General features: G+C 40.7%; 1 protein-coding gene across 5 annotated transcripts in view; it reads left to right on the plus strand.

Moving 5' to 3' along the window:
* The first annotated feature begins 1,462 nt into the window (after positions 1-1,462).
* The window catches only part of LOC138022925 (uncharacterized), a 22,938-nt gene continuing 1,900 nt past the window's right edge, over positions 1,463-22,500 (plus strand). The window contains exons 1-5 of one of the 5 annotated variants that reach the window (XM_068869942.1): positions 1,463-1,613; positions 16,382-16,528; positions 17,270-17,407; positions 17,902-17,947; positions 21,056-21,802. In XM_068869942.1, the coding sequence (XP_068726043.1) occupies positions 1,478-1,613; positions 16,382-16,528; positions 17,270-17,407; positions 17,902-17,947; positions 21,056-21,802 (1,214 nt within the window). In that variant the 5' untranslated portion in view covers positions 1,463-1,477. Of the gene's footprint in view, positions 1,614-2,352; positions 2,363-2,529; positions 2,727-6,243; positions 6,563-16,381; positions 16,529-17,269; positions 17,408-17,901; positions 17,948-21,055; positions 21,803-22,500 lie in introns of those variants that run through there. The other 4 variants (XM_068869945.1, XM_068869944.1, XM_068869941.1 and 1 more) reach the window with 4 other exon arrangements.

Genomic DNA, 22,500 nt, shown 5'->3' on the forward strand with positions numbered 1-22,500 from the left:
AGAGTATGCTTAGCTACGGCAGTTATCCATGGCGGATATTGTTTTGACATCGGGACCGATCGTAAGGGTTAGCATTTATCCAAAAGAGAGTGAATTGTAGTTGATAACTGATGCGTCACATCGTCATCGTTAATGTCCTCCAGTGAACAGATTTTACCCGGTCGCTCCAATTGCACGAAATCGCAGGGGATAACGTTTATCCTTGGGCTAAATAGCGTGGCGATGATCCGCAGGAAAAAGCGCTGGTCATTGACCGAAACGAGGCCGAAACAAAATCGCACAGTTTGTCAGACAGTTGTTGAGGAAACTATTGCCTCGCGTTGGAAAATCGACGGGGGTTCTCTTGAAGTGCATTTAAATTTAGAGGGTGACTAAATTTGTATGGAAGTTGCTAGTTGCTGAGGCGGGAAGTTTTCTGTCATTTCTGCACCTTAAAGGGGCTAGGTCACGCAATTTTAGGCAATTTCAGCACTGATCCAATGGTCATAGAATTAACTCTAATATCAAAATAACTGTTCAAAACTATAGAAGAACTCTAACAAAACACAGGGACGCCAAGAAGGGACATGGATGGACAAAACTGGAGAGGATTGAAATGGATTGAATTTGGGTAAATTTGAAAAACGTCGGCCCATCTTTTTTCAAATTTATATCATTCCGTATCAAAATGTAATTTACAAAGCTGGAAAATCATTCTCAGTTGTTATGTGGCCGTGATTTTGCAAATGAAAGACCCTTGCTCTGCCAATTTGACGTTTAGAGCTCATAATTAACAAAAATAAAAAATAGCGTGACCTAGCCCCTTTAATGATGTCATCTACTAGGTATTCACAGTTGGTGGTCTGAGGGTTTTCTCATGGCAACAAGCGTCCTGTATATATTTTTTGTAATTGTATGCGTGCAGAAAGTGTTTAAAAATGCGTGTTTTAATTTGTTCTATTCGGGAATCCCGAACCATCGAGTTTGGATTCGAGTTCGAGTTCGAGTTGGACTTCGAGTTGGACTTCGAGTTGGACTTCGAGTTGGACTTCGAATTGGACTTCGAGTTGGACTTCGAGTTGCGCTTCGAGTTGGAGTTCGAGTTAAAGTTGACTATAAAAATAAACTCCCCTCCCCCCAAAAAGAAATAGAGGGGTAGGGTAGGGTAGGTCCCGCAAAACCAGAGCCCGCCGAGATACTTACATTTTTCGAAGGACCGCTTGTGCTTATGGGAGGGCACAAACCAACGATAGTATGACAAAGAATATTTTTCCTTGAAATGTAAATGCTAACTATGATCCATGATGCTAACCAACGATCTCTCATGAAGAGAAAGGATTTGAATCGAAGCAGTGTCCATTTCTGTTAAGAAAGTGCAAATGGCACATAAAGATACCTTGCATCTCAACTTTGGCCTAGCATTGTAAGGAAATATTTTGAGGCTTAGGTGCCCGAGGTCTTCAGTACGGTCCTAGGCCCCGTAAATCGAGGATGCGTGATGCGTGACTGTGACGCTGTCCAAGTGGTCGTCTTGTGTTACACGTGTTTTCAAGGCATAAGCGGGTTTGATACGAGGTCTCGTCATCAGCCTGGTTGGTCTTGTTGCTGGCCATTGTGGAATTGGCAATGGAACGGTAGGTTTAATTTAGTTTATGAAGACTTTATTTTCGAATGCAAATTAACGCTGAAACATGCCCGTTTTCAGCGAGAATAAAAACAGCAACAATAGAGATAACTTCGTCGCCAGAGGAGGCGTGTGGCGATACAACGTAAGTCTTCTTTTCATCATGGATCAAAAGGGTAATTTAGAAGAGACTGAAGGAAGTGGCTTAATTGCTTATGCGTAAGTCCGAGTTGCACAGCACAGACCTGCATCTTGACGGGTAGGCAAAACGGTCAGAAATTAGAGTGAGCAACCGGAACGCCCGGGGGGCGGGGGGGGGACTGACTCCCATATGAAACAGACGGGGATGCTCGTCGTCTCGCTTAGGGGTGTAAATTTTGGATTTTGGTCTCGCTTAGGGTGTTCCGGGCAAAGCGCGAATATTTTAAGGTCTCGTTTCGGGTTCCGCAAATAAACACAGAATTCAACAAAACAGAAATTCAAATTTTCTTTTTAACTTGTTTTTAGGGGTCAAAATTTGCTTAAGCCACGCCCAGATTGGTCTCCTTCAGGGTTCACAAAAAGCTTGAGCCACGCCCAGATGGTCTCCTTTAGGGGTTAAATTCAAAATTTCCGACGAGCATGCCCGTCTGTTCCATATGGGAGTCCCCCCCTCCCCCCGGGCCGGAACGATGATGCTGCTGGTATATGTTAAAACAATAGTGATCTAATCGGCTTCATATATAAAATGGGGAATATAAAAGCAAAAAGCGACACAAGGTGGGTTGAATTTTTTGAAGGTATATCGATATTTCGGCTGGCCAAACCAGGCTTCTTCAGGTACAATAAGCATATTTCAAGCATATGTAGCATATTTTCGTAATATGTTCCGGAAACACAGTGAAACACAGTGTGGATAAGCTTATATTAAAAAACAATCACATAGCATAGAACGGAACAGTCTGATTCTTCGTGGATGTTCAGACCATCGGGATCAATTGTTCTGCCTTTTTGGATTACAAAATATTACTTCTGTGGCCTTACGGATAGAGTCTCGGATGGAAGAGAATTTTTCGATGGGTATTAATTGCATGTCGTTGGCGGTGTGTTGTTAGGAGATGACAGGAAATGTTCTGCGGCTGCGGTAGGTTTAGATTTTTAGTTAGGGTTGTCTATAGGGAGGGGGTTGCACTAGTACGAATTTTATTTGTTTTGTTTTAAATTGGGTCAAAATTGGAGCTTTTCCTAATCACGCGGCGAGCAAAATTTGGAAAAATCTGTCAGTGGACCAAAAATATCAAAGACGCCGTAGTGCGGGGCAGGCAGATTTTTCCAAAATCGCCCAAAGAAAACAAAAATTCATTAAACATGTCAACTGCGTGTTTATATAAGAAAATTGATGCACTGTATGCCTGCACTAGTAAGCGCACGAAAACCAAGAGAACACACTGAGGCGCTCAACATAAGTCTAACTCGATCTTCAACTCAAACTCGAACTCGAGTCCAAACTCGATGGATAATTTCTCCCGCAAATAACGTGTTCATTTTTCTTTTCTCTACAGTATTATTTTGAAAGCAATTTTTGTGTTTAAATTGTAACAGGCCCTTTACAGGTAGACCATCACGTGACCTACTTTTCATAAAATTGTGGGCTATAAATTAAAGAATGCCGGAAATGGAAAAAACATGTGACAAAAGGTACCACACATTGTTGAAAACCTATATCCCTGCTCTATATTTTAATGTGTCAGCAATTTTATTACTTAAACCACATGAAAAAAAAAAAAGAAAAATCCCAATATTGCCCCGAATTCCTGTTCCTGTTCTTCGCCCAGCTTATACATCTCTTTGCTTATTAACATTAATAATTTATCCAATTTTCGTAGAGATATTGCACATCAAAATTGGCAGATCATAGGTAACTATGAAAACCCAAATGATATGTGGGAAGCCTGGAAAAAAACTGTTCCTTCGTTGTGTTGACAAGCATGCCCCCTTGCGTAATAAACGTGTTCGCCCTTGCAAATCATCTTGGATTACTTCGCAACTCAAAAAGCGCTTGCATGCAAGAGATATTCTTAAGTTAAAAGCCACTCGTTCTGGTAATGCGGAGGACTGGCGTAAATTCAAAAAACTTCGCAATATAGTAAACAATGAAATCAAACGTGCGAAAGAATGTCACTATAAGCATGCCCTCAATGAGTACCAAGGTGATCCACGTAACACTTGGCGGATTGTCAATGAGCTTATGTCTAGGAAATCACACAAATGTGTCATAAGCGAACTTAAGCTCCCCTGTGGCAATTCTATTTATGATTCTCATGAGTTGTCTAACGCCTTTAATGATCATTTTTCTTCCATTGGGCCTAAGTTAGCAAATGATATTCACGCCAATGAAGACAATTCTTCTCATTTGGATTATTTAGCTGAGACTGGTCACTGCACATTCGAGCTAAAACCGACCAGCGTCTCTAAGGTTCTTCTTCTTTTATCCAGATTATGTGAGTCAAAATCTACTGGTTTGGACCGAATATCTGCAAAACTCTTGCGCGAATGTGCTGACTTAATAGCCGAATCACTCTGTACTATCTTTAATCATTCTATTGTTTCTGGAATTTTCCCTGATGAATGGAAACTTTCGAAAGTCATCCCCTTGTTCAAACAGGGTAATCGTTCAGATCTAAATAATTACCGCCCAATTTCAGTAATTACAGTTGTAGCTAAAGTCTTTGAGAGAATTATTTATGATCAACTCTATAATTACCTTACTATACACAAACTCATTTCAAGACACCAATCGGGATTTCGACCTCTTCATTCCACTGTCACTGCCTTACTTGAAGCTACCGATAGCTGGGCTTAGAACATTGACCAGGGTAATGTAAACGCAGTCGTTTTCTTGGATTTAAAGAAAGCCTTTGACACCGTCGATCACGATATTCTTTTGTCTAAACTTGCGAAATATGGTGTCAGTGGCACTTCATACAATTGGTTTAGATCATACTTGGACTGCCGCAAGCAACGATGTTTTATAAATGGTTCTCTCTCTGGGGACCATTTCCTTACTTGTGGTATACCTCAAGGTACAATTCTGGGTCCACTCCTTTTTCTAATATATATTAACGACTTACCTTACTGTCTATTAAATTCTGAACCTCGAATGTATGCTGACGACACACACATTACTTTTGCTAGTAATAACACCCAAAGTATTAACACTGTTTTAAATGAGGATCTTGCTAGAGTTGAAAAATGGCTAACTGCTAACAAGCTTACTCTTAACGCATCTAAAACTGAGTTTATGTTGATCGGATCGAGGCAAAGGCTAAGCACGTTTCACAACCCTCCGTCACTTATTATTGACGGTGCACCTATAACTCAAGTTACCTCTACGAAATCTCTAGGTGTTCATATTGATCAGACTTTATCTTGGAATGTTCATGTTGAGACTTTACGTAAGAAAATCGCGTCTGGTATTGGAGCGTTGAAGAGAGTGAGGTCTTTCGTTCCACATGAGAGTCTCCGATCAATCTTCATGTCTTTAGTACAGCCTCACTTTGATTACTGCGATTCTGTCTGGGGATGTTGCGGCAAAACCCTAGCCAGTAAACTTACAAAACTTCAAAATCGCGCTGCGCGTATACTCACTTACTCGAACTATGATGCCAACGCTGATAACCTTATCCAAAAACTTGGATGGATAAAACTTGATTCTCAACGAACAATCCATAAGGCTGTGATGGTTTATTAGTCGCTTAATGGTCTTACTCCCGATTACCTTAGTTCTAAATTTGTTGACCGTAGTAGCGTCTCCAGTTACTCCTTAAGGGACACAGAGGGCAAACTAGCTATCCCACAGCCACACACAAACTATATGAAAAATAGCTTCAGCTACACTGGAGCAGTTCTTTGGAATAATTTACCAATCGAATTGAGGCAGGCTGACTCCCTTAGAGCGTTCCGGGCTGGCTGCGAGCGTTTCTTTTCATCAAGTTAATCTACAATTCTATACACGGCACTCATGTAAAGCAGGTTTTTATTTTGTCATTTAATATTATAGTTATATTTATTGATTACTTAGAACAATTTTGAATAATGTAGCTGTAGTCGTTGTATAATTTGTAATAATTCTGGTAATTAATTAGGTTTTTATAGTTGCGACTGATGAGTTTACCGTGTCTAAATAAAGTTATCCTATCCTATCCTATAATTATACATTATTATCAATTATATACTTGCGTTTTAATTATTAACTCGAAGCGCAACTCGAAGTCCAATTCGAAGTCCAACTCGAAGTCCAACTCGAAGTCCAATTCGAAGTCCAATTCGAAGTCCAACTCGAAGTCCAACTCGAACTCGAAGTCCAACTCGATGATACCTAACTCCCGGTTCTATTCAACGTCAAATAATTTTTTCTACTGATATCCATAGTTACTAGAAACAAGAAATAATCTTTAAACATGACTTAATCGGGGTTTCAGTTTCCGGGAACTCCCTTCTCTGTGATTTCCTGTCTCGATGACTCTAAATTGAAAACTGTGTACAGTATTTGTAATTCCTTCACATGTCCTGGCTTTCCTGCCCAATCGGATGCTGTCATAATGTCATGTTTTGAGCCCCGGTTTATCTATCGAGAAGTCGTGGAGTCATGTTTCACAAATTGACGTCAAATTCTTCCTTCCCACTCAACAATAAAACGGTTGGTCTTCCCGAACATAATTGCCAGAGAGATTAAGTGTTTATTTCGGTCGGTTTCAATTGGGTGAAAGACGCAAAGCAACATGACAGTCTTCGAAGGCGAATCAACTTTTACCGTTACTGAAGGTTACGATATGGAAAAGCAGGGTCACTATTCTTCGTGCGCTTGCTGTGGCTGTCTCCGCAGGAAACGTACTTTAATTCTCCTGTCACTATGCGTGGTGATAGGTATCATTGCACTGTTATGTTTTCTGATCTTCACCCTCGGTCGAGAAGAAGGAGGTATGACTTTGTCGCCAACTAAGGCTGAGAAGTATTGTTTGTGTTACGGTAATCGTATTTGTAAAATATGTGCTGGAGTAGGGGAAATCATGAGTTGCTGCTGACAATCTCTTTTCAAGCTGCAATCTCGACCCACTTCATAAACTCTCTTTGTAGTGGTAAGATAAATATTCGTGGTGTGGAGCGAAGACTGAAATTGCTTCCTCAGCCTCCTACTAAGAGATCTATCCCATTTCTGTTAACCTTTCTCTTGGGGGATAGCAAAACAGTGATCATGATGATTTTCCAAGGGAAGCGCATGACAGTAACCAGTAGACAGAGAGGGGCTCACTTCAACGGAGCGAAATTCAGTGATGTTTCGCACCTCTATTTCTTGAGTTGTTAGAAGGGTCACTTTTTCTTCAGCCGTGACTTCTGCGAAAGCGGAAAACTGGGTTATTTCCATTCCTTTAGAGCATGTTTGCTTGATTCACCCATCGTTTTTACTGGGTTGCCTATGGGCAAACCCAGTCGAGGTCTTCGTTTAGTTTGTTTGTTTTCTTTTTTTTTTTTTCCGTGTCGGTAAAAGTCTTGCCTGTCACTCCCCTGGTAAGTGGTGTCTTTATGTATAGAGCCTTCTGCGCGTATTTTCTTAGGATCCAGAGGGTAGTGGAACTGCGTAGATTTCTCTGGTGGACACAGTAGAATCATTAACTTAGCCTGCAATGGCGTCGAAAGTCATGTAACGCGAATGGCGTTTTAGTGGATCCTTAAACAAAATATACCCTTATGGAGCTCAATAATGGAAAGTCAGTTGGATAAACTAGGCATGAATCTCAAAAGCGACGAGTAATGGACTTTGACAACAATCTATCGCCCGTCGAGCCGAAATCAAAGTGAGCTGTATTTACCCGAAGTACATGGTAATTTGACACGATTGAGTTTCTTGTCTTCACGCACGCAATGAAATAGGAAGAGGTTTTCGCCTCTAAGAGCAAATATGTTGTTAGTTTCAATAAATTTTTCGCTGGAAAAGGATTCTGTGGTATTTTTTGCCTTTGTAAATTATAATATCATGTTGTGTATGAAATGTGATATGGGAGAAGTTTTTTAGTATTGCTCTGTAAGCAGCAACAGGCCTGTTGGAAGCATGCTTGAGTTTCAACAAAATGAGCCCCAAAATCAGTGAAAAAATGTGACGCAGATGAATAATAAAGTAGCTGCTATTTCCAAAAAAATAACGTCGTACGCGTCTTGGAGAGTAAATTTTGACTTTGCATAAACAAGAGTTGGGCGATTGTGATCTTTGTTTTGACTTCGCTCATTTCATTGTCAGACTTTATAACACTTGACAGAAAAAGAAACTTAGGCAGGGGTCGCACTAACGCTTTTGGTGTTTACATTGGACATAAAATCTGTCATCGCGAGCCTGCGACAAGTGCGACCCTTTTGTCGCGACCAGACATAACTATGTCCGAAGGACCTAAAGATCAAAAAAGCCGATGTCCTGCCTCGAAGCAGGTCATATCTTGTCTAATGGCCTTAAAATAACATTTTTATGTTTTTCTTCGGCCGCAATGTCCATCAAATCTGAAATACCGGCAAAAATCGAATTTTCGCAATTCTTCAAAGGTAACACATGTGCCTAGCTAGCTACAGTGGAACCTCGATTTAACGAAGTCTCTGGGGACCGGCCAAATTTGTTCGCTAAATCAAGGGTTCGTTATATCGAAAACCTCGCTGTAAAAAGCTCTTTTCGCGCGTGAAATATTAAGAGTTGACAGTCCGGTATCAAATATCATTTATGTCCCAGACGTGCGACCTCCAAGACTCCCGTGGCGTAAATGTCGTGACATATTTGTGGGACAACATATGACGCGACATAAAAAAAATATGGCCACAGTGCGACCCCTGCCTTAGAAAACCCGGTATCTTGCCATCATTGGACACAGATACTTCACTGTTTGGCGAGTAAACATGCCGCGGTAACTTAATCACGGCGGCGCCCGCTGAATTCCGGCCATGTCACTTTCGATTTTGTGATTTATTTGAACGTAGCAAAAATCTCCCAAAATGTTTGTCGCTGATCGTAACTTTTTATATTTGGTTTTATTTTGTGTCAGAGACTTTTGCCTTATTTTGTGAGCCTGTAACAGTGTATGTGTATGTTTTATCCGATGTTTGAAGTATCATCTCTTGATGCCTTCTAAACGATAAAATCAGATTAAAACTCGTTCAGGTTAGGCGCGAGGTTGTTTGGGACACTAGAGCATGGCCTGCAGAACAGGCTGATTAGCGTGGCCAGCGCGATTCCCGAGCGCGCGCGCGAAGCGCGAGTTCCGCCTGTTCTACAGGCTCGAAGGCATTCTCGTTCCCAGAGCTGCGATCCTCTTGGCCAGCGCCTCGGATCGAGAGCTGTTAGCTCTGGCAAGCTCAGGCAGGTTCCAATCCGTTCTCGCCACTGATTGGTCAGATGGGAACACAATAAAAATGATAACCGGAAGAAATCGGAAGAGAATGGCCGAAGGGATTCTATTTTCTGTTTGCCGTACTTGCAACAGATATATTATTAGTAACAACCATCCTTTGGATTTATTTGGTGAAAAGACAATTAGGGAAGGAATCGTACGGGATTGAGAAGAGTTTTCTGGTTTGGAAATTTCTGTCGACGATGGTTCATTACCATCGCGAATATGTAGATCTTGCTACGTTACGGTCACGACATTTCAGGAGTTTATAAAGACGGTAGTTCATTCGAAAGCTCAGCACTAGTCGGTTATCCGATCTAAAAGAAGGAAGTCTGTGCAGCAGAGCCCGTCCTTCACCAGGTGTGGGACGCGAGAAAAAAAGGAGCAAGGTCAGCTGGTTATATGTTACGCAGGATTTTTGACTAAGCTCGATCGATTCATGTGTTTACAGTGTAATTATTGTTCATGTGTTTAACAACGCAAAACCTTGACTCCTTTTGAGTATGTCCGTGGTGAGGAAGAAAAGATTAAGCCAACAGCTAACCCGGTTATCGCGTACTTTTTTGTTACATTCTCTTATTGCAATAATGAAATTTGTAAGTATGTTTTCTTTGTGTAATATCGCATTAAAGTTGGAACTTGATTCCTTCCATGTCCAGTTTGCATTAGTTATAAGAAAATCATACAACTAAGGTTGATACAAAAGGCTTCAGTTGAGAGCAACCCCTGATGAAAAGGGACTACAGCCCCTGACGAAAAATGGGGATAAAGGGAGGAGGGGGGCTATCCAAAAAATGGGTACATTCCTGTCAAGTTCAATCTCAAGTGATCTTGACAACCTGCATCTTCTGGATAGTTTCTTATCCAGAGGAGAGCTTGAAGGATTCTCCTGCTGGTACACAGCTACTGAAAAACAACTTTTGGTTTCTCATTTTCAGAGGATTATTATGGCCACAGTAAATTGGGTACCTGTTGGTTAGCTTTGAATTCACATTGCTGTTTTGGGCTAGTATATAATTTATAAACTGGTAAATTGTAGGGTCAGAAGAGCTTAGCCAATAACCTATTCTTCGACAGGCGTCAACACTTGGGCTCACGCATGAGGGACCCTGTTACATGCTAAATTGTCTCCATGTTACATTGATTGCATACAGTGTCACGGTTAACAGGAAAATTTGGTTTTATCAAATATTTTGATAAAGGTGGAATTACCACCATGAATGATTTGGAAAGCTGACGTTTCGAGTGTTAGCCCTTCGTCAGAGCGAATGTTTAGTCAGCTAAAAAGAGATCAACATAATTCAGACTGTCCCTGTTTGCACCATAAAAAAGAAGCCCCACATGCATTTTGGACTATTTTGCCAGATGCACCCAACAGGCAAAGGCTTGGTTGAATCTGCTTCAATGGCCATTGCTTAATAGAAAACTGCCTTCTGGAAGTGCTTCTCTTGAGATAAAGCAACCGATCAAAAAGTTATATTTTGTTGTTATTTAAGCAATAGAGGACGTTGTCCATGTTTACATAGCGTCATCTAAATGCCAAGCGCAGTTGGGAGAATTCTCGACAGTTATGCAAACCCGAGACACAGTTGAGGGTTTGCATAACATACACACCTACATTTCCAACTAGCCAATCAAAACATGCGTCTGACAACACATAACCAATCAAGATTGGTGTGATGTCACAGCTGTGTTTACATACTCTCATCTAAACACAGCTATTCACCAATATTAATGGGAGTGCGTGTACTATCCTAATTATTTTATAATTTAGAATGTGCAATGATATTCACACACAAAATACAGTGTGCCTGTTATTGGCAATAATAAAGTTATGATAACTCTTAGAACAACAAAGTTTGTCATTTATCTTATTACTTTCAATAATGTGCTCAAACAAACAAACTGAAGATGAAGACCATGAATAATAATTTATTTGTGATCAATCATTGTTAAAATTCACATTAAAAATATTAATGGTATTTTGTATCATTTGTTAACTGAATAAAACAGTGAATATATCAAACAACTGTCAACAATGATGAATAGTGGAGCAAAACCTTAGCAGATTTTAAAACATTGTGATGGAAGACATGGTTTTTGGAGATGCAATTAAGGCAGTTACCCTTAAGGATATCAACGACCAGTGCAAGAAGTTGTGCAAAAAGAGTGATATAGTTCCTCAGTTTTGCTAGTGCCAAGATGTAAGAACAAGGTGTCCAATGATATATATTTTCTAAAAATATGAATATGTAAACACATTAATTAATATTTATGTGAAATTCAGGCAACTTAAATGACTTCATCCTGCATGTAGTTACATTTTGATCAAGATTTGTCCCCCAACATCATTATTTATCTTCAGTAGGTTTAAAATACAAAGGAAATTATTGGGAATCAAACAATAATTTTTTAGGTTGGATTCATTTTAACTGAAATTTAACTTTGAAGTTCAAGAGTTACAGAGTAAATTGCCTACTGGGTGCAAATAGGGAGCAGGGGTTGCGCAGTGGTAAGAGCACTCGCCTTCCACCGATGTGGTCTGGATTCAATTCCCAAACTCAGCGTCATATGTGGGTTGAGTTTGTTGGTTCTCTTCTCTAGTGCAAAAGGTTTTTCTCCGGGTACTCCGGTTTTACCACATCCACAAAAAACATATTTGATTTGAGTTCATTTCATTGGTTTCCCCAATTAGTTCTCTAGTGCTAAATCCATTGACACTTAAATAAAGTTGTTGTTATTATGATTATTACAAGTTGATAAAAAAAGTATACATAATTCCTAGGCAACAGACAAAATTGGTACCATAAGGACCATTAGGCAGGCTTTTAGCTGCAAAACATAAGAAAATAATTTATTACCAGTATATGTAATCATTTATTTTTAGTAATAAATGCTAATTTCAAGGTTGTTTACTTACGCATTATAATATTATTGTCTCTACTTCAATAGAGCTTAGAACATTTCACATGCGAAAGTATTATCACACTGGTGGTATTCAACAGCATTTAATTCAGTGCAACTTGATCCCTGTCGTCAGCTCCTGTCAACCGAACCCTCTTTTAAAATTCAGTCCTCCCTCTCATCTTAAAAATTTGAACGTGTATTTGAGCTATTTAACGGCGAAATGACAAGCACAGATAGCTTCAAACCCTCGTACTTCTTTCCTTTCAATGTGATGTCGCTTAAATCTAGAATTCCCATTCCATGATTCAACGCCTCGTGAAAGAGATTTGGCTTGGTCCGCCATTTTGAAAAAAAATCGAGACTGTGCAGAACGATCGGAAGTGCCAGAGCTCTCCATCCGAGGCGCTGGCCAAGAGGATCGCAGCTCTGGGAACGAGAATGGCTCGAAGGATGTATGTTTATCGCTGTTTCTCAACGATTTATGCTGAGTCTGAGAGGGGTTTTGTCGGATGACACCCTGCTAGCAGAGCCTTTCTTTTGCTTGCTCGATTTTGGCGTTCTCGAGAAAGGCTCTGCATGAATCGAGTAAGATCTGTATTGAATATGCGCTGCATGTTGCCAGGATGCAGTCTCGAACCCAAGCCTAATATGCCAGATCTCGCCACCATCTTGGTTTTTCATGGTACAGCAGGCTCAATTATAACCATCGGTTTTGTCACTAAACGGACGCTCGCACTGGAAAAACCGGTTTGACGAGAGAAAACAAGATTGACCAGTCCAGAAGTTTGGGCTGCGGCGGCTTCAAAGAGTTGACGCGATTCGGGCAGAGCCTACTTTTCTCCTCCTCAGTAAAGAAAAAGACAAAAGGAGGCTCTGCTCGCAGGGTGGTCGGATGATAGTGATTGTAAGCTTTCCATCGGAATTATATTCTTAATTTATATTCAACTGAAATTCGACCATCAAAGAAATTTATTAATAATAATGAATTTTATGTAACTGTCAATTTGCTGTCATTTGGGAAAATAGCCAGGTGAATGCTTTTTTCGCCATGGTTTTTTTTAATCATTCCGAACCGTAGATTTTTGTCATATTTTCGATTGACATTGGTGTAGTGCTTAGTTGATCATTTCGTCATGGAAACTGCGCAATTTAAGTTGATATTATTATTAAATTTTTATGAACTGTGTACGTCAGAGCCGGAAGTCAGTATCCTGAGTATCACTGTGCTTCAGAACTAGTGACAGTTCAGTAGTCGATCGATGCTCGCCAGTTTTATGGAACGAGCACTATTACTAAAAGTGGACTTTGTCACATGAGCCCCCCGCGTGGCCTTAGACAAACATTTCGATCTACTGAAAGGAAATGTATGAGGTTAGCGATAGTGAAGGAAAAAAGAAGAAAGCTTTATAAATCTGTGGAGTTGGGTTTCTAAAAAGGAGGTAGAATGGTTAGTACTAAACCCGTTGATGTAAATCGGACTCACAGTATCCAGATAAAGGACCATAAATTGCCGAAATCTCTCAAAGAGTTGCAGGAATCAGGAGAGAAAGTCTTCATACCGCTGCCAAAACCATCGTAAGACATCGACAAATGTAAGCCTTGGTGAATCGATTGAACCCGAGAATTCTTAACTGTGAAAAACATATATTTGTGCTCTACGAAAGATCCCACAGCAGAATTTGCTGTCGACGGAGAAGAATAGGGAACCGAACTTGCGCTATGGTACCATTTCCTTCCAACATCGAACCCTTTTTTGTGTTTTCGCAGCAGACCAACGGCCATTATCGATACTCAGATCAAGCGCGTGGTCACTTCCACTGTTTACACGACCTTACACATACCCTGGATTCCAGAGGTTATTTTCTCGCTATGAAAAGAGCGACAAAAGAGCGAGCCACAAAGCGAGAAAATAACCTCTCGAAACCAGGGTACCTTACACAGCCCCTCACTCGTTTAAAAAGTCCCCAAGTTTGCCCGTCAATTTCAACCACCAACACTTAGAACACACCGTTCTAGCTGCTCAATTGTGTATTGTTCTGGTTCTCTCTCGAGAATAGAGCCAAGAACGCGGTCGACGAAAACCGAAAAATATTATGTCTCATTTCCCTTGTGACTCTTTGTTTCCTCTTGTTTGTTTGGGTCACTTAGGGGTCTACGATTTCATGACGTCAACAACAGAAATGTTTTGACGATATCAGGCGAAAACAGCATCACCAACCAGAGACCTTTTATCAGATAAAAGTCATCATCGCAGAGTTCAATTGACAGATCATGGATCCAATTTTATTTTGTTAGGCCTCTGGGATAACACATTCCATGGTTTTTTCGTCAATTGACATAAGAAAAGTACACTCAAGTTTGTGTTGGTTTGACGAAAACCTTCCCGAGTCCTAACTATGATCAAATGCAGCGAAACCGCAGTAAAGAACATTAGAGAGATTTAACACCGCGTTTGCGTGAAACAGGAAACAAGAAACGGCAGGACGCAGCTTCCTTGGACTGATTAAAATGGAACCGAGAAATGCCCCTTCCCCCTAAATAAGGGATGAAGCCACGTGAAGGCCAACATTTTGGGGGACGGGTGGTCTCAATTTTTCATTTCTGACCAGGATCGTTGTCACAAAAGTATGAAAATTCGCTGACGTTGTCGTGGGGTTTGTCATTGCGTAGATTCTCTTATATCTGTGAAACATCCTCCGCTTCTGCCGACAGTTGCTTTATACACCCTCGTTTTACCTGAAAGTGGCCGGAGTTCTAGATAGCTATGTTGTTACGAAACAACAATTTCAACAATGTCTTATGTTTCACTCGAGTTTATTATGCTTTGTTAGATTGAAGACGCCAGCAAGTCGCTGTAATATTTATGGAAGTGTATTCTTGCACTCGATTCTGTTACAAAACAAACACTACTGTGACGCTATGTCAAATATAAGGAAAGGCGCTGTCTGTTTAAAAACAAACTCTTCAATAAATTTGCACAAACGAAACTCGAAAGCACGTACTTGAAGCAAAAATGTCCAACAACGTAAATTTCAACTCCTTGAATTATTTATAAACAACTAAAGCGAATGAAAACCATTGCACTTACATTGCATTTGAAGTAAAACAGTGTTGTAAAGTGTCCCGTGACGTCACACTGAAAAATGGTCACAACGATACATCCTGCGATCAGGTGTTCTTTTCTTTAGAGAGGGCGCGAAAAGTAAAGTAAAGAACGTCTGATCGTAGGTTAATACATCACGTGCCGAAAAAATAATGGTTTCCGAATTCGTCAAGAAAGCCGGTTTTCAGAGGACTTGGCTTATGCCAACTTGACATGAGCCGTTCAGGCATGAGCGACTTCCTTTTTTCGCCCAAATTTAATTGCTACGACACACTCAATTTCGTTTTCGGAGAGTTTGCGCCATTATCCTTAAAAAAGATAAGCAATTCGTAATGAACCTTCAGGAACTTCGATTGTTATCCTTATAGAGTCGGGGATGGAAGCGGAATCATGAATATTCCGCTTCATCTCCGATTGGAGGATAGAAGTTGTCTTCTGTTGTAAGGTTGTAAACAACCTTCTTTGGAACTTAGAGTTCAAATCTCAAGGGATGCAAACAAGGGTTATCAATTGAGAAGAATTCATATTTTAGATTTGATAACTTTATATTTCAGAGCGCATTTATTTAAATATATCTTTATAAACAGAATAATCTAGGAAGAAATCTCCCATAATAAGTATGGAGATCGTCTTTTGTCACAGAAGTTACTTATTTTTTTCGCAGCCCGGGTTTCAGGCTCCTGCCCATGGTGCTTGCACATTGTTTTAAGGCTTATCCCTTTTCCCATTTCAACATTGTAATATGGAGTTGATTCCCTAACTTTTTTTGTAATTCTTTAATTTAATCTTGTGCTTTGTCGAGTGTCGAGTGACAATATATGACTGAATTTGCGTAAAGGTACCCGCTGGAATTTTCGGGTAGCCCGTAAAGGGTAAGGATTGTCTCGAATTCGATCCCTAGTGACCTCACATCGTTGCTTCGACTTTTTTCCATTCTGTGTAGCTTCAGGTAGCTTTAAATACCCTTAAAACGGGGCACTCATAGAAAGAGGAGGGTAAAATGTGCGCACTTTCGGCTCCCTGGGAGAATACCCTCTAGAGGGTACAGGAACTTCCGACCTTAAGTAAGGTATACCTACCTTCAAGCCAGGGGGCTGTGTCAAGCTCCACCTTGACAACTAGGACGGTTCCTAATCTGATATATTTTGTTCTGCATAATTTTGCACAGAACACTCTTTGGATTTATATGTATGTATAGCGCGCAGTCAAAAGCTACACTTATTCTCGAATATCCGCTGACTTAAACCAGGAGTGCTCCTCCTTTATAAATCTCAAGTAAACAACTAGCCCTTCTAGAGAGCCTGTCCTGAATTTGCACTACGAAGTGAAAACTATGTTGTGGGTCTGTTTCCACTGAAATAGGTACGACAACATCGGACCAGACCACACCTGGTGCAGCGTCAACCACTTCGCCTCAGACGACATCGGGTCAAACCAATGCAACCTCAAGCCCTAATTCAAGTACAACTCCTGTGGATATAGAGTGTGGAGTGGCTTTTGTCGGTGGGGGTAAGATTGTACCGATTGTTTGCTTTTGTATTTTACACCTTATCCTCCGTTGGGACACTGAAAAATGCAGACTGCAGACTGTGCAGACCGTCTGTAAAATGAAAATTCGGTTATCCTGAATATCAATCTGGTTAGCCTAATAAGGCCTAAATAACATTCAGGTTAGCCTGTTTACGGTTAGCTCTCAATAATAGTAAGGGTAACACCATGTTTTACCCCTGGTCTGCACGGTCTGCACAGTCTGTAGTCTGCGTTTTGGCTTGACCGTACTCCGTTTCACTTAATTTCTCTGTCTCTCATCAAAGGAACGACGGGCACTTAAAATAGGACTATTTTGTCCGTTAATCGCATCGCTGATCGCATCGGTAAAATACCAAGAATTCAAGTCTCTTCAGAAAACGACTAAATGGTGACAAGTGCCGGGTTTGCACCAAGGAGAAATAAAACGCATAGTACCTTACCTCATTACGGTCAGCGGCGCCAACATGGCTGCCACGGTTTGCTAGTTGTCTGTCTTGTTTGTGGCTTTCTACTTCCCTATAGCCGGGTTTAATTGTTTTTGCCTTCTGTTCCTAAGCGTATGTATGTGTTCTGTGTAGAATTGACCTCCCTTGTAATTTAGTGTTACACTACCAAAGGGTTAAATAAACTGATTATTAATTTTTATTTTTTTATTTATTTTAACACCATAAAAAAGATGAGCAATCAACCATAAGCAAACAATTCTCTTTTCTTTTTCAGGAGCTGCTGGTCTTCTCTTGGCGCGAACTCTTTTGGAGAAGAAGCTCGAAACGAACGTTTGCGTTTTTGAAAAAGAAAGTCATCTCGGAGGGAAGATCTTTGACTATCGTTTTCCTGAAGCTCAAAATATTACAGTAGGTCAGTTTTCAACACAATTAATTTACGAGTAGTTTCCGTACAGGTTGCTGGGAAAAATATCTTGACTCTTTCCATTTTTGTTGATGTGTGAACGTCACGAAGAAAATAAAGCACGTCGGGTAAAGACGTATTTGGTCATAAAATTAGTTTGTCTTTACATTGTCTCTAAATGTACTGAAACGCTCAACAGTAACAATGATTATTTAACTTTTTGTAACAGTCATCGCAAGTGGATTGAATTTTATTTAATTTATTAAATTTATTAATTAAAGGCCTGGCCAAACGCTCGCAACATTTCAACGCAACATTGTTGCATGATGTTGCGACACGTGTTGAATGGACTGGCCAAACGCACGCAACATATCGCAACAAGGTGGCCAAAAGTACGCAACATGTGGTGCCCAACAATGCTGCAAGATGTTGCGTTGAAATGTTGCGAGCGTTTGGCGAGGCCTTTAATAATTATAATTACGCTGTATTAAACTCCATTTTAGGTCTCGGACAGTTGGTTATCTTTGGACATAACACCGAGGAAGAAAGGTATATTGAAGCAATCATTTTTAAATTGTTACGAGGACTAATTTGAAATCCACGTAAGTGGCTTATGGTGCAACGTATCCTCCCTAGACTTGACATTGTTAATGAGCACTTAAGGCCGAAAGATCTCTCGGCGTCTGCTTTATAAAGGCATATTAAATGTAAGTTGGTATAAAATAATTCTACGACGTCAGAACTGACACGAGATGGTTACGTACTGACATTGCGTTCGCTGGTTAGAAAAATGGAACTACTTGAGATAATATTCTTCTTGTTCTTACTGAGGTATTTTCGCAGTGTTGTACTATCCTTTTCAATAGTGTATTTTCGACGATGGTTCTCGTTGTACCCTTTAACGCCAATCATTGCTCTAAACAAAGTTGAGGCCGCTTGTGCTAACAGACCCTTTGCGTCTGCATGTGGTGTTATCTGCTAGTATGTGCACCAAGATCTTGTTGACTTTTTTGGTTGCATCAAAATATCTCAAAATTTACTATTCACTTGTCTTCTTCTGTCATGATAATCTCTTTTAGCCTACGGTGCAGATTGTGTTCTTCCGTCGGAAGTTCATTAGGTGCATGCAGAAACCCATAAGGGTTGAAACGTGTAACGCGCGTTCACAGCTTCAGAATATTCAGTGCGAACTGATTGGTTGAATGTTTCAGTGCTAAGTACCATATTTGGAAACCCCTCGCTCTTGGTGGTCCACATATGGTACTTAGCAAATTGAATGTTCAGAAGCTTGTTTCCCAGCACGCAAGGGGCCGTTACACGTTTCAACCCTTATGGGTTTCTGGTGCATGAGCATGGTTCTCTCTTTCTTTCCCTACTTTCAGCCTGTTCGAAATGGCGTTCTTGTTCTAATTCATCCCTTGCAATTTTTTCATCACCTAAAGCTACACCTTTAACCTCTCCATCATCACTTCCAGTTGCACACGCCCTGTCACTCGCATCCTCTGGCTTATCTCCAGAATTGCAGTTAATTAGATGCACGTCCAATTTTGACATCCAACTGGAAGTGTCTCCTTAAGTCTAAGCTTTTGCCAACCTCGTCTCCAGGGCGCTTTTCCCTGGCTTTGGGAAAAGCTCCCTGGGGACGAGGTTGAGCTTTTGCTATCTATTTGCAACAATAAGGTAAGGTTAACCCTTTCAGCCCTGAGGGGCTCCCTATTGACGAGTAAAATCGTCTGGCGTTAGACAGAGTAAAATCTATAAGTGTCACTCTTAGGAGGGAAAGGGTTAAAGGTTAGCGTTATTCATAGGGTTACTGAGCTACATTTGGGAGACACTTTGTGACCTTAATTGTCGGTATTCCGAGACACTAGTGATGTTGAGGTTGGAGAAAAGAGTGAGGGGACACTTCGTGACGCTTATTGGACCCGCGTGCATCAAGTTAGGAACAAAAATCACACGTCACAAAAGTCAGTCCATTCTCAAATGTCGCAAGCATACCTTTCTCAAACCTGAGCGAGTGTCATTTTGCCAACACCATCACCTCCTTCCAGATTCACTTTTTCGTTGCACTTTGTTGCGATCTTTTATTCTCCAGTCTCCCATTTTGTATTTTGGTACTATTCTGAGCACTGGTGTCTGCATTTCCAATTTTATCTCTGATGTCCTATTATCAAGTGTTTCCATACAGTTTTCTGTACCGGGAGTCCTGGGAAATATTACACTTTTTTTGGGCAGTTTGGGTGCCCTCAGACTTGTATTCCTCTTCCCATAAATAAAAGTTGGGTCGAGTTATCCAGCGCCACACCCATCATGAAATTTTTCTGAAGAATCTTTATTTTGGAAGCGAGTCGTAACTCATTACCAATGGTCTCTTGGGGTCCTTACTCTAAATATCTAATTCTTTACTTAGAATTCTTGCTGTTCATTGTTTTTGGGAGCAATGGAGTTCTAATTTTAATGTCCAGCTTTTTTAGCCACTTCAGTCTCCAGGTTCATTTTTTCCTCATCCCTATGAGCCTACAACATTCGGTACCTGGAGGCCGTTTCTCGAAAGTCCCGAAACTTTACGGGCCGTTTTCGGGTGTCACAATTCCCTTTGTATCTCAAGAAAAGAGAGGATTTAATTCGTCAAACTTCACAGTTATTTTTCTTTTTGTTACCTTGAAAACATGTTAAAAGACCGGCTCTCCAGAACAAGCGGTTGGCAATTTCACAGATGGCTTTTCGGGCCCGAAAAGTTTCGGGACTTTCGAGAAACGGGCCCCTGGACACATCCTCTTTGGGCCGGTTCCACGAAAGTCCCGAGAGTTTTCGGGTGTCACACTTCCCTCTGTATCTGAATAAGTGAGAGGTTTTAGCTCATCAATTTTCGCACCATTTTGCTTTTTAGTTATCTTGAAAACATGCTTAAAGACCAGATTTTAAAACAAGCGGGTGGCAATTCCACAAATGGCTTTTCGAGCAACGGGTTCCTGGTATGTTTCTCAACTATTTCATTTTCCTCGTTATGAATTGTCTGATCTCCTGGCACAGCTATATCGACATGTCCGGTCTTCTATAGCTAGCTTCAATGACACTATCACATTGAATGTCTCATCCATTGCGATCATCTTTGCTTCATCGGCCTTCGATGTTCTCTCTCTTGCATTTCCTTAATTAACACCACCTGATTGCAGTTCTTTATAGACCAAGACAGATTACTTTCTCTCCTTCAGAGACAAGCCTCGCAACTTATGAGTCCTTAACCCCTTCATCCCTGAAGTTGCTCTTATTGATTAGTAAAATCGTCTGGCGTTAGAGCAAAATGATCTATGTCTCATTCTTAGGACTGAAAGAGTCCAGCTCTTTAGCAAAGAGCTTAAGATCACCCATGAAGAGCTGGTGCTTCACTTTGATGTCATCCAACTTGTATCCTAGTTTAACCTTTCTATATATCTTTGTAACTGGTATCATGGAATATGCCTCTTCTAATGTTTAAATACTTATTTTATTCAAGTACTGCATTTGAAAACTAGGGAGCGGAAGTTATAAATATAAAGGGTCCTCGAACTAATCTAAAACCGAAAAAGTATAAATAAGCGTGTTTTATCATTATCGTTGCTGATTGTTATTATTAGAGATATTACTATCCTTGAATTTTTTTCCTTCTTCTTCCAGCTCTCTTTTTTGGGATCTTAATGTATATCATGACCTGTATGAGCGAAAGATTACTCGAGTTGAATTTGGCGGTGTCTTTGGAGACAATTTCGACACCCTTAAACCGAAGGCGTCCCAAATGTTTTCAAAATTTTCCGTTAAGCAAACTGCAGAAAATGTGACCAAGGCAAATTCTTCCAACTTTCCTACAGCAGGGGAATTTCTGTCTGGCGTTTTGTTACCCGAAGGAGCTAAGTTTATGGAATATGTGTACGGCTTTAACGGTAGCTACATGCAAGAGATCAACCCTGAAAGTTATAAAATATATCTCCAAGAAACACTTTGGGATGAAAACCAAAGGATGGAAGATCTTAGACCCGCTAGGGGACTGTCCGAAGGAATTGAAAAGCTGAAGGAGGAAGTGCAAAGTCGAAGTGGAAAAATATTTCTTTCAGAGAAAGTGACCTCAGTCGATAAGGATGGAAGCAAGTTCGTCATCCAGACATCGAAACAAAAAGTGATAGCCAACAAAACAGTGCTAACAGTAGGACCGTCAGCTCTCAAAAGGATCACTGGTGCCATCATTAGAAACATCACAGATCACAAGATCTTCAAGTCCATTGTACCTGTTCCTGCGTTCTTTGGAGCAGCGGTTTACCCAAGTGCATGGTGGGAGGACAAAATAGCTGTTGAAAAAAATACTTCTTTGGATCAACTGGAAATGTTTATTTCTAACAGAAACTGCCTTGGAATTACAATGCCTTACAGGTAAATGCTTATTTTTGTTTATAGATCATGTGACTCAATGCAAAGGCGAAAGCAGTCGGCTCTGCTCTGAACTCAGAAGGTAGAAAACGACACAACACCATTCTCTAGCTTCTCGAACTGTTTCCGTTGTCATAATCTTGGATGTTTCCCACCTTTAAGGTACTGTAAAGCTAGAAGAGGCCGGGTCAAAGAATACCTTCGCAGCCACAACTTGTACCAAAGCCTGCTCGATTTGTGCAGGCGAGTTTCTGATTGGTGGATATTAACAATGACTCACCTCACCCGTCCAGCCGTGACTGCGGGAGTGAGCACTGGCTCATTTCCCGAAACAGCGGCTGGTAATCGAGCCTACACGAAAGTTGAATGGCCTCAGTTGATTGACAGATTGATATTGCACTGGCATCGCAGAGGTCATGGGTTTCGAATCGCGTTGAAACAGGTGTCTTTAATAAGAGACAATTGCGAGGATCAGTTCTTCCATCTGTTGAAGGGCAATCTCGGTAACACCAAGTCTTCACCACAAAGGAAAGACTGGGTTTATCGATGGAAGACTTTTCTTTTAATTGGAAAAATAAAATAAATGAAAAGTGTGCGTCATGTTCGCTGAATATTGGGTAACTTTTGGCACTGTATACGGACTACAGAACGTCTGAGATTATCAATCAAAGAGTTCCTCTCTCACTCCAGACAAGGTTGTC

Source organism: Montipora capricornis, chromosome 11 (genome assembly GCF_036669925.1).
Source record: "Montipora capricornis isolate CH-2021 chromosome 11, ASM3666992v2, whole genome shotgun sequence".
In the NCBI taxonomy this organism is placed as follows: Eukaryota; Metazoa; Cnidaria; class Anthozoa; order Scleractinia; family Acroporidae; genus Montipora; species Montipora capricornis.